We start from the raw sequence: 12,588 nt of genomic DNA, 5'->3' as shown, positions 1-12,588 counted from the left end.
GAGTGAGAGAGGGAGAGAGAGAGCACGGGAGAGAGAGGGAGGGAGTGAGATAGCGAGAGAGAGAGAGAGGGAGAGAGAGAGTGAGAGAGGGAGAGAGAGAGCACGGGAGAGAGAGAGGGAGAGGGGGGGAGGGAGAGAGAGAGAGAGAGACAGGGAGAGATGGGAGACATGTTTAGGAAAAAAGGATGTTTCTTCTATTCTCTCAGTGAGAACATTCGACTCCCCCCCCCCGCCTCCCCCCTTACAGAAGTGTCCAGCTTTGAGGCCGTCTAATGTGTCTGCTAAGATAAATCACCCGCACCTCGGGCGGTGGACATGTCCACTTAAGCCACGGTTGAGGAAACACTTATCTTCCAGGTTCACTGAAACCAATCTGCAGGACAAGCTGCGACGCCTCCCCCTCCCCGAAGGCCTCCTGCCAAGGTGCCTTCCAGCAAGGCACATGACGGCCAGGCTCTGAGAGGAGCTCCGTTGCGCAGCCCCAAAAGCGCCACCAGACAGCGTGTGAACGGGTGAAAACGCTAACGGACAAAAACCCGCGCGCTCGACAAACCGCCCCTCGACAAATAAAGGGCACAAAATGGCGGCGGCTCCGAGCTCGCTTTATATTCGCGGCGTCGAGCGACAGGAAGAAACGGCAGCGAGACAAAGGGAATCAAACAAACAGCCGCGGGCCACGCTGGAACCCACAACGTTGTGAGCATCTGGTACGCCCCAGCTTGCTGAGTCACCGAGTCCTCCCGGGCGAGATAGAGAGACCAAGTGGCAGAGAGACAGAGAGAGAGCGAGCCCGGGGGGGGGGGGGTAAAAGAAGAGAAAACAGCAACAAAGCAAGAATGACAAGTAAGGAGAAAGAGAAAGGGGTAAATCAGCATCAAGACAAGATGAAGATATAAGAGAAGGGGGGACGAAAGGAGGAAAACCAAGGCCTTGTCTGCAAGAATCTGTGCATACATGCGAGTGTGTGTGTGTGTGTGTGTGTGTGTGTGTGTGTGTGTGTGTGCGTGTGTGTGTGTGTGTGTGCGTGCATCAGGCTAATTGCAGCTCCGTCTTGGCCAAGGTTACAGCCGACAGCCTGACGGTTCATAACTACTGGAATTTAAAAGTACTTCTCGGCTTTTTAGCTCAGTTCCCCACCCACTCAAAAGAACTCTTCCATCTGTCACCCTTCCTCTCTCCCTCCGTCTCTCTCCCGCTCTCCCTCCGTCTCTCTCCCTCCGTCTCCCTCCCTCCCGCTCTCTCCCACTCTCTCTTTCCTTCGATCTGTCGGGCTGTGTCAGGTTAACCTGAACATGCTTATTAGAGCTCTGTCAGACTGGAGGACTTCAAAAAAAAAAAGAAAAAAAGAAAAAAGCCACGAGTGCGGGTGTATGTCCGTTATCTTCTGTAACACACCTGACCTGATAATGAGTCTCTCTCTCTCTCTCTCTCTCTGAACTGATAGGCTCAGCCTCTCACGGCCCAATTTTCTCCTCCTTTCTTTTTTCACCCCCCCCCCGAATCATTTCATATGTTCATGCCTCATCCTTATTTCTTCAGCCGACCCCCCCCCCCCCATCCTTCACTCCCCCCCCACCCCCCTCCGGTCTGTCTGTCTGCTAAAGTTCAGCGCGGCAAACGCTCGGCGTGCCGCTTGCCATGCGTGCATGTATACACGCCGGCTCGCCGCCGTGTCAGACGAGAGGCGAGGTGAATCGCCGGCGGCACACTCTTTGCGTTGTTGCACAGAGCGCACAAGCCTCTTTTTTTTTTTCTTCTCCTGCAGCTCCTCTTTGAGTCTTTGCCTAACCCGGCCATCCGTGGCCCAAAAATACGAGATCCCCTGCTCCATTGTCATGGCAACAGAGCTGACTGGAATCCACCCGTGTTTAACAGACAAGTGCAGCAGACACGACGCCGCGCGCGGCCAGACACGCTCGGCGCCGAGCAACCAAACAGGAAAACTTCATCTCTTAATAGGATATCTGCCCAGACGAGAGCAGGAATGTGTTTCCTTGCCACCGCTCAAACAATAACACCGCAAAGCACCTTCCTGACAGTTACCGCGCCGGATTATATCAGTTTTCTGGTTTATCGCAGGATGGCGTGATCAGTTACGACTGTTTCCGTGTCTCGGGTGAAATGGTGCGTGTCCTCGGGATGCGCTCAAGGATCTCCGGCGTTTGCAACGTTTCCTCTGGAAACATCCAAGATCGTCCTTTTCTGTGCTCCAGCCAGATACTTTCTAAAGAGCGTTGTGGAGGTGATTCACCACAGACGGTGACTAACTCAGGTTACTGACCACCACTGAAGGGCGACTGGGCTAGTAAAAACAGCATGGGCTGCAGAACCGCACTTATCGAAACACAGTGAATGACTCACAGCCTCCCCGCGCTCCCAAGGTTTCCACATTTAAACACAGAGGAGTTGTTTTTTTTATTGTTGTTCAGCCCCTCCCCCCCCCCCCAACACACTTCCAGTCCTCAGCACACGGTGGCACGATCACAGCGACTGCTCGTGGCGAACGTGTTGCACATCCCTCATCTTTCCATTTGAATTGGCTCGTCAGGATTTCTCGGACTTGCCGTCACTCAAACTGCTCAACAACAGAAGACACAAACAGAACCTAACCACCGGGGTGGTGTGTGTACTAAAAATGTTGGTGGTCGGAGGGGGTCGGAGGGGGGCGTACGGGTGGCGTGGCGGCCTATTCTGTTGCCTACCAACACAGGAATCACCGGTTCAAGTCCTCGCTTTACCTCCGGCTTGGATGGGCATCCCTAAAGACACAATTGGCCGTGCCTGCAGGTGGGAAGCCAGATGTGGGTATGTGTCCTGGTCGCCGCGCTAGCGCCTCCTCTGGTTGGTTGGTAGGGGGCGCCTGTTCAGGGGGGAGGGAATAGCGTGATCCTCCCACGTGCTACATCCCCCTGGCGAAACTCCTCACTGTCAGGGGAAAAGAAGCGGCTGGCGACTCCACATGTATCGGAGGAGGCATGTGGTGGTCTGCAGCCCTCCCCAGATCAGCAGAGGGGGTGGAGCATCGACCGGGACGGCTCGGAGGAGTGGGGTAATTGGCCAAGTACAATTGGGGAGAAAAAAGGGGTTTAAAAAAGAAAAGGAAAACATGTTGAACGTCTCATGTGACTCTTCAACTTAAAGGAGAAGTAAACCCATGGTATAAGTTGATAGGAGTTAATGGTTCACGCTAATGACTGGAAATGAAGAGCTCATACAACCAGCACATCCACCTCCAAAATTCAGCGTTTAAGCAGAATCGGGGATTTCATGGGCGGCGCAATTAAAACTTAACAACCACTCGGGGAAATCTCCCACACTGCTTGCATCAACTGTCTGAGGTCACGCAGGCTCAGCACAAGAGGAGTAAGGCTGAAAGTAATGGGATTGTAGGCCATTAAATCAAACATTTTTTTTCCCAACCATTTTCCAGCACAAAAGCACATTGTTACTCCACTTTGTACTTGCTGCTTTCTGGGTCATTTTCTGCCATCTTGTTTGTGGATGTTGACTTCAGCCTAAGCATTTTATTATTTCTGTAATAAATAGTGAGTTTTTTTTTAAATTTCCAGCATGGGGCCTTTCTATGACAGCATGCAACATGGCACCCCCTACTGACATCAGCACAACAGTGAGAAATCATTCACAACTTTCTCTAAATGGACAAACATGTGTGTGCCTGAAAATCATCTTACGGGCTCGCAGTATTACAAATTAACAACGCAGCATGCATTTATTTTACATAAAATATCCCTTTAGCCCCCCTGGTGGTAAATTTAGCAGAGGCTGCTTACTTTCGCGAGCACATGGAAAACCAGGCAGCTGTTGTCCACAGCCGGAACGCTGACTGGTGACAAGAGCATCACACTAAAGGTCCAAGACAGAATAATTTTAGCTGTGAGAGCCTTTTTGACAACGGGCATCTGTGTCCTACCACAGTGAACCCTCTGAGATATGTGTACTCGACCCCTAGTGGCCGAGTATAAGTCATCAAGGAGGGTTAGTGTGCCTGGCTCAAGGGCTCAGTAGCACGTTGGCCAGACTCAAGTATCCATAGTCAGCGAGTCGAAAGTGTGTGTTCGGCCAGTGTGTGGACGACAGTGTGAATGTGTGTGTGTGTGCCTGTCTATGTCCATGTGTATTTTATGTGGCACCGGTGTGGGGGTGAAAACCAAGCCATCACGGCTCAGCCATGCAGGTAAAGTTATCATCACAAGCAATCTGTTCAGGCCCCAAAGGCATGATACTCTCCCTCTCCCACACCCACACCCACACCCACCCACACACACCCACACACACATGCCCCCCTCACCCTCCTGGGTGTTCTGCTCTCAAGAGAGGGTGGGGGCTCGGGTTGGTCATCTGTTCATCCGTAGAACAGGCAGGAAGAAAATTAATTTGTTACAGTGCGGTTATCGTTATGACAACCTGCCTTTTAATTAACTGCCCACGAACAGCAGACCGTTATCTTTCTCTCTCTCTGGGGAACTGGCGATAGAAGGACACAAAAAGGAGAAAAAAAAGAAGAAGAAACAAACTCCCTTAATCCTGTGTGATGAGCTGAGAGAGAAGAACTGGACCGGGGTGTAAGTCACTCCCTGTGTGATGAGCTGAGAGAGAAGAACTGGACCGGAGTGTAAGTCACTCCCTGTGTGATGAGCTGAGAGAGAAGAACTGGACCGGAGTATAAGTCACTCCCTGTGTGATGAGCTGAGAGAGAAGAACTGGACCGGAGTATAAGTCACTCCCTGTGTGATGAGCTGAGAGAGAAGAACTGGACCGGAGTGTAAGTCACTCCCTGTGTGATGACCTGAGAGAGAAGAACTGGACCGGAGTGTAAGTCACTCCCTGTGTGATGAGCTGAGAGAGAAGAACTGGACCGGAGTATAAGTCACTCCCTGTGTGATGAGCTGAGAGAGAAGAACTGGACCGGAGTGTAAGTCACTCCCTGTGTGATGAGCTGAGAGAGAAGAACTGGACCGGAGTGTAAGTCACTCCCTGTGTGATGAGCAGAGAGAGAAGAACTGGACCGGAGTATAAGTCACTCCCTGTGTGATGAGCAGAGAGAAGAACTGGACCGGAGTATAAGTCACTCCCTGTGTGATGAGCTGAGAGAGAAGAACTGGACCGGAGTATAAGTCACTCCCTGTGTGATGAGCAGAGAGAAGAACTGGACCGGAGTATAAGTCACTCCCTGGGTCATGAGCAGAGAGAGAAGACCTAGACCGGAGTATAAGTGACTCCTGCAAATGGCTGGCAGTCCTCAGATCAGTCAGGGATTGAATTCAAGCTTAGGTTTTATTATTTATTTATTTGCATTATTATTTTGAGATACTTTATTGATCCCCATGGGGAAATTACGCTCTGCATTTAACCCATCCTAGCTGTGTAGCTAGGAGGAGTGGGCAGCCGCCGTGCAGCACCCAGGGGACAAACTCCAGGTCTTCTTTCCGTTGCCTCAGTCAGGGGCACAGACAGGAGTATTAACCCTAACATGCATGTCTTTATTTTGAAGTTGGGGGGGAAACCGGATCACCCGGAGAAAACCCACGGCAGACCCGGGGAGAACACGCAAACTCCACACAGAGGACGACCCGGGATGACCCCCGAGGTTGGACAACCCCGGGGGTTCAAACCCAGGACCTTCTTGCTGTGAGGTGACAGCGCTAACCACTGCGCCACCCAAATTAATCTGAAAGAAAGATTTCACATACAAGGACTATAACAACATCTGACACCCACATGCAAAAGACAAGGGGGCAAAATAGCACTCCAAAGTAGGAAGACTAAGTGTATGAGCCTGTCTGGGGGAGAACGTTTAAGTACGTAAGTGCATCTCCATATCTTGGGGTACAAAGTCGACAAGGGAGTAAAGCCACTTACAACAGCAATAATAAGCATCTCATACAGAGTGGCGGAAAAGAAACAAAACACCCACAGATGGTGGGTTTCCTGCTGTACAGTATTAACATACTGAGTACTGCACTGTCATCAACAAGCAAGTGGACAATTTACCAGAGTACACCAATGTAAACAAAACAAATCCCACTTGCATTTTATAAAACGCAAGGCAACAGAAAACACGACGACTCCCAGAAATAACCCAAGCCGGTCACCGTTATCTCGAAAAAAGTGGAACGCAGGGGGCACCATTTCACCCAAGTTTCATCACAACACCATCAGTGGTGACCGACATCTTGCGTGACATACCGTGACCCCTCCAAAAAAAAAAAAAGTGATCCAGCATCCTCGCTGGGCTCATCAATCCTAAACAGAGGTCTATGCAAGCCATGGCAAAATGTGATCTGTGTTGTCCTGCCCGACCAGTCTTCGATGACATGACAGTACTGTTAATCGTGTTTAATGCCGTTTTCCACATGGTACTGTGGTCACCGGGGTGCTTCTTCCTCGATCAAATGTTTTTGAGAAATTCTCCGACAGTGGAGGAAAGGGGAACAGAGCCAAATAAAAGGCAAAAACTGACGGGACTTCACACTCCCCTCTTTCATACACATGCACACAATGTACTAGTCCCCAAGTAGCCAAGCATAACAGGACTTGAGAACTACAGAGCTGTTGCCGTGACTTATTAGGTAATGGGGACCCTTGAAGAGGACATAGCAATCACCTTTAACTTTGCCGGCTCCCCAGCAGTTTGTCTCCAGAACCAAGTCGGGTGGTCAACGGCCCTCTTTCAGTGCAATCAACCAAGCACCAACACAGCCTGTGTTTTGCTCAGACCTTTATTACCGCCTGGAGGGGATTATGCATTTGGTTGTGTGTGTGTGTGTGTGTGTGTGTCTCTGTCTCTGTCTGTGGCTAATCTCACAAAATACTGGACACAGCCTAAATTTTTTTTTTGTGCACAGTTATGACTGTATGATGGAGAACCTCTTGTTGTTGCGGTGATTAAAAACCTTCAAAAAGCGTTTGTTGTCGCTATCGCCGCTCCCTCTCTTCATTCACTCTCTAGTTTGCTCGACCAACGCCGCTTTCCGTCGCCGGCCGCTCAGAGTCAACCATGTGCATGCTTGACTCACGTCTACGGTTGATTCGGACCGGGTAGCGACTGTGTCAGAACCACAACATTACGTATTTGGGTATGAGTCTTGAAAGTAAACGAGAAGTTGATCGTATTTCGCAAGCCGGCGAATCATTCACTGCTGATCTCAGCACAGGAGAACTGCATGGACACTGGATGAACCAAACACAGTTCACCTCATCGCCACACGAGGTGCTATAGTCTCCAACGTTACAACTCTGCTATAAAAATACAATTTCAAGGGGGCGTCCGGGTGCAGGGCGATCTATTCCGTTTTCCTACCAACACAGGGATCGCCAGTTCAAATCCCCGTGTTACCTCCAGCTTAGTCGGGCATCCCTACAGACACAATTGTCTGTGTCTGCGGGTGGGAAGCCGGATGTGGGTATGTGTCCTCGTCGCTGCACTAGTGCCTCCTCTGGTCGGTCGGGACGCCTGTTTGGGAGGGAAGAATTGGGGAGAATAGCATGATCTTCCCATGTGCTATGTCCCTCTGGTGAAACTCCTCACTGTCAGGCGAAAAGAAGCGGTTGGTGACTCCACATGTATGGGAGGAGGCATGTGGTAGTCTGCAGCCCTCCCCGGATCAGCAGAGGGGGTGAAGCAGCGACCGGGGTGGCTTGGAAGAGTGGGGTAATTGGCCAAGTACAATTGGGGAGAAAAAGGGAGGGAGGGGATACAATTCCAAGAGTAGGAATAATAACAGTTACAGCTGGAAATCATCTCAGTAGCTACAATAAAACATTTCCCATGGCTGAGCTATGTTTTCTTTTTCTTTTTCAGTTTTGCATTCAAGACATGTAAACAAGATAAAACAAAATAAAACAAAAATTAACGGACAAAAAACAAAAACAACAACAAAAAGGGGGAAAAAGAGCTGCCAGGAATATATAGGTATATAATATAACTTGGTTCGCAGCAGTTTTCAAGAAATGACACAGGTATTACAAGAGTACACATAAAAGGGAAAGAGTACTGGGCTGCATCACTACAGACTGTAATTAAAAAAATATTTTTCTTTGAGACAGTCAATGAATGGACCCCATATGCTCAGGAATCTATTGGGTGCTTTAGATTCGTGGAAGCGTATTCTCTCCATCTGTATGATTATGATCATTTCCGTGAGCCATTTCTGAAAGCAGGGGGGTTGTAGGTGATTTCCAATCTGTTAGATTGTTCCTCAGGTGTATTCCTTGAAGCAGTCTCTGAGCATCCAAAGAGTGCCAGTTCTGGATCAGGAGGAATGTCCCTTTCATAGACTCTGGAGAACCTCTGGAATATTTCACACCAACATTTGTGTAAATGAAGACAGAGCCAGAAAAGATGAGCAAGAGAACCTTCTTCAACTTTGCATCTATCCAAAGGAGTTGAATCAAGTGCAACTGGACTTGGTATATATCCGTGAAGACGTTTCGCCTCTCATCCAAGTGGCTTCCTCAGTTCGTGCCTTTCTGACTAGACCAAGCTAGTCTGACTGGCTGCTGATGAGACTCAGACTTTATCCTCTAGGAGTCGTTGTCAGAGCTATTGATGTCCATGGCTCTTTGTGATCCGATGTTTAATAACGCCCGTCGCTAACAGAGCCATAGATATGAGTGGCTCTTTTGTGTACCGATGTTATGGCCGCGCCCGTCGCCATCGGAGCTATTGATATGCATTTGTTTAGCAGCGACGGTCGTTGGGGTGTTAGTTTCGACTTCATTGTTCAGTGGTCATGAGAGTCGTTGGGACTGTTAGTGACCGACTGTTGTTCTTGGAGGCTAGGCTTCTTGAGTCTCCTGGGTAGAGATGAAAGGACGGCATTGTAAGTGGGAGATAGGTGGTGTCGCAGACCTCCTCCTCTGTTGAGGGATGGTTTTTCCAGTTTTGCATAGATGGCTTCCTTCACCCCTCTTTCAAACCATCTATCTTCTCTGTCCAAAATGTGGACGTTGCTGTCCTCGAAGGAGTGTGTCTTCTCCTTTAGGTGTAGATAGACTGCTGAGTCTTGTCCTGAGGAGTTTGGCCTTCTGTGTTGGGCCATCCGTTTGTGTAGTGGTTGTTTGGTTTCTCCTATGTATAGGTCAGTGCAATCCTCATTGCATTGTACGGCATACACCAGATGGCTTTTCCGGGTGTGTGGTACACGGTCTTTGGGATGAACCAGTCTTTGTCGGACTGTGTTGCTGGGTTTGAAGTATACCGGGATGCGGTGTTTGTTGAACAGTCTCCTGAGTTTCTCGGAGACCCCAGAAACATACGGGATTGACCGTGCTATTCTTTCTGTTCCTTTTCTCCTCGTCGCTCACCTGGTTGGTCTTTTTGGAATGTGTTGCAGTTTTCATAAAGGTCCAACTGGGGTAGCCGCAGGTTTTTAAAGCTCCCCTCTCCACAATGGAGAAACGGATGGGCAAATTTTGTGCAGTCTGGTCTTTGAATAGTGGAGTCTACAGATGACTTTGAATTAGATCAGCTTATATCTGACATTGATCGAGCAAGTTTGGATTCTAGTCAAACCTTCATTCCAAATGTCACCGGACACTTCAGGATTCAGCTCAGTGGACCAGGCTTCCTTCAGATGGTTAGTAGATACAGAGGCGGTAAAAAGACACACAAAGTGAGGTGAGATATCAGATGTCTGGAGTCCGGAGGAAGCTTTAGGACGTCATAGAATGTGCAACTCTCTCGCCTGTTTTCAAAATTTGAAATTTTGTCTTTGACATAATGCCTAATTTGAGATAATGAAAGAAGTTGGAGTTAGGGATGTTAAATTCTGAGCTACGTTTTCTTATCACTGTTTTATGCATCAAAGTCAACCAGCAGAGCAGCCATTCACCTTGATTCATTTTATATCATGTAAACAGCGGCGGTTAAACAGATCTGAAGTCTTTTAATAATGGTTTTGAACTTATGATAGTCTTACCTTTGTCATTTCACGTAAGACTTGGTCGCTTTAGTGCGAGGGTCCACCTAGGAGGCTGCACATCCACAGACTGACAGGCAAAACATTTTTATTAGGTAGATTTTTTTTTAGCTTGAGTGTGGCAGATTAATCCCCCCCATATTTCCTGTCCGATTGACTTGGGCACTGTGCAGAAGTCTTATAACAGCAGGAAAAACACCGGGGTATCTGTCTGTGTATTCCCCTTCTCCTGGTAGGCGAAAAAAGGTTTGCTGCCAAGTGTGAACACCGGAGAAGGGGAGATACACACACCTGGTGGAGATCTGCACTCTACCGCGTTTCTAGTTTCTCATTGCTCTGTTTTTAATGTTTTCCTCCATACCTTTTTTTATTAAAAAGAAAAAAAAATCACATTTACAATCTGATTTGTTACATTTAATTTGAAACCTACCGAGACAACATTTCTTGCATGCACTGGCGGCTTAACTCTGCTGATAAACTTGGTGGATTTCTGACACACACAGACACCGATGGACACACTACGCATACACACACATAAATGGTAAATGGATTGCATATAGCGCTTTCGTAGCTGCAACCGCCACTCAAAGTGCTTTAAAATCAATGTTATGCCTCACATTCACCCACCCACACACCAACGGTGGTATCAGCCATGCAAGGTAACAAGCTGCTCCCCGGGAGCAGTTAGGGGTTCGCCGTCTTGCTCACGGACACCTCGACGTTTTTGCAAGGAGGAACCGAGGATCGAACCGGCAACCCTCCAGTTACCAGACGACGTGCTCTACCTTCTGAGCCACTGATTTCCCCTCTCACACACACACACACACACACACACACACACACACACACACACACACACACGGCTTGTCTATTGTAACTCTGATAGACAGCCCTTATTATGTGTTTGTAGAAAAACAATTTCCAGTGCCAATAAGCCTCCCACAATCTGCAGCCCCTGGGATCTGTGTCTGTCTCTCTCTCTTTGCGTTACTGAACCCACACACAAGCGTCTGCTTCCCTCTTAAACCGGAAGGTCAGATGCAACTACAATGATATGTGGCAAGCCATTACTCATTGTGTGGTACAGCAACATTTACCCAACATTAGCTAGCTTGCTTTCCATAGCAGTTCTCACTTGGAAAAGTTTGTTTTATATAAACTGGGCATGGGGGGGCTTTCACTCAGCATGGGGACTGAAGAGGCTACCTTTCATGAAACCATCCAGAACAGCTTGTACACCTGGCTGTCTAGACTGCTCTGTGATTTTGGTTTTGTGATCTTCTTCTCTTTGGGTTCTGGAGACTGGAAGCTAACTTTCTTTATTGATTTAGAGAACGATGGGTTGCTCTGCAGAGGTGAGGTTTGAGTGCATACATACATACATAATACATGTGGGTGAGTGAGAGAGTGAGTTGAGTGAGTGAGTGAGTGAGTGAATGAGAGTGAGTGAGTGAATGAGTTGGTTGAGTGAGTGAGCGAATGAATGAGTGAATGAGTCAGTGAACGAGTGAGTGGGTGAATGAGTGAGTCGGTGAGTGAGTCTGTGAACGAGAGAATGAGTGAGTGAGTGAGTGAGTGAGTGAGAGATTATGCATGTCTTTACCCCAGTAGATCTCTACTTACTGTATGCACATATTTTGTTTTATTTATTTATTTTTTGTTTTATTTGTTTATTTTATTATTTATTTTTGTTTATTTTTATTTTATTCATTTCATTGCTTTGGCCATGTAAACATATGTTTCCCATGCCCATAACGGCCTCTGAATTGAACTGAATTGAATGTGCGTGTCTAATGGTGCCACCCAGGGCCAGTTGATGACAGCTCACAGTGACCGTGGGTTAACTGAGGATGGCTCATAAGAGAGGTCAGAGTCATCCCACTTGTTTCAAAGTCAGCCCCTGGCATGTTTACTGTCCTGTACGACTAGACCTGAAAAACCTGATCAGGTGCCAAACAACCTCTGTCTGACAGCGTCACTGCTTTGGAATACCGACCTCTAAAAGCTCAGCTCTGTGACTCTATATGCATGTGTAGGAGAGAGAGAGAGAGAGAGAGAGAGAGAGAGAGAGAGAGAGAGAGAGAGAGAGAGAGAGAGAGAGAGAGAGAGAGAGAGAGATTTCTGTGCTACCGGTCCACATTAGGTCTCCTTTCAGAAAGATCTTTAATGTATTGAACAATCACTACAGGTGTACCGCCATAAATAACATTGCAGAGGATGGTGTGTGTGTGTGTGTGTGTGTGTGTGTGTGTGTGTGTGTGTGTGTGTGTGTGTGTGTGTGAAATCAATAGTATGACATCTTAACGGCAGTGGGGCCGAAACCACAGGTGTCAGCACAATGAAACACAATGGATGCTATATCTGAATGTGTGTGTGTGTGTGTGTGTGTGTGTGTGTGTGTGTGTGTGTGTGTGTGTGTGTGTGTGTGTGTGTGTGCGTGCGTTCCTACCTCTTAAGGTTGAGCAGGGCCCAGGGAATGCCGGTGGGGGTTTTGAAGGCGGGTAGCAGCTTTTCTCCCAATTCAACAGCCTTTCTCCGAAACACCTAGCGAAAGCGAGCGGGGGAGAGAGAGAGAAAGCGGGGGAGAGACAGAAAGCAGGGGAGAGAGAGAAAGCGGGGAAGAGAGAGAAAGCGGGGGAGAGAGAGT

General features: G+C 48.3%; 1 protein-coding gene across 1 annotated transcript in view; it reads right to left on the bottom strand.

Moving 5' to 3' along the window:
- Positions 1-12,588, bottom strand: part of man1a1 (mannosidase, alpha, class 1A, member 1) — a 248,254-nt gene that overhangs the window by 41,334 nt on the left and 194,332 nt on the right. Inside the window, exon 5 of the mRNA XM_056294357.1 lies at positions 12,391-12,485. Coding sequence (XP_056150332.1) covers positions 12,391-12,485 — 95 coding nt within the window. The remainder of the gene's footprint in view (positions 1-12,390; positions 12,486-12,588) is intronic.

The sequence above is a fragment of the Lampris incognitus genome, chromosome 15, assembly GCF_029633865.1.
Source record: "Lampris incognitus isolate fLamInc1 chromosome 15, fLamInc1.hap2, whole genome shotgun sequence".
Classification (NCBI taxonomy): Eukaryota; Metazoa; Chordata; class Actinopteri; order Lampriformes; family Lampridae; genus Lampris; species Lampris incognitus.
Note: the sequence above shows the minus strand (reverse complement) of the source record. Positions and strands in the feature narration are given on the sequence as shown.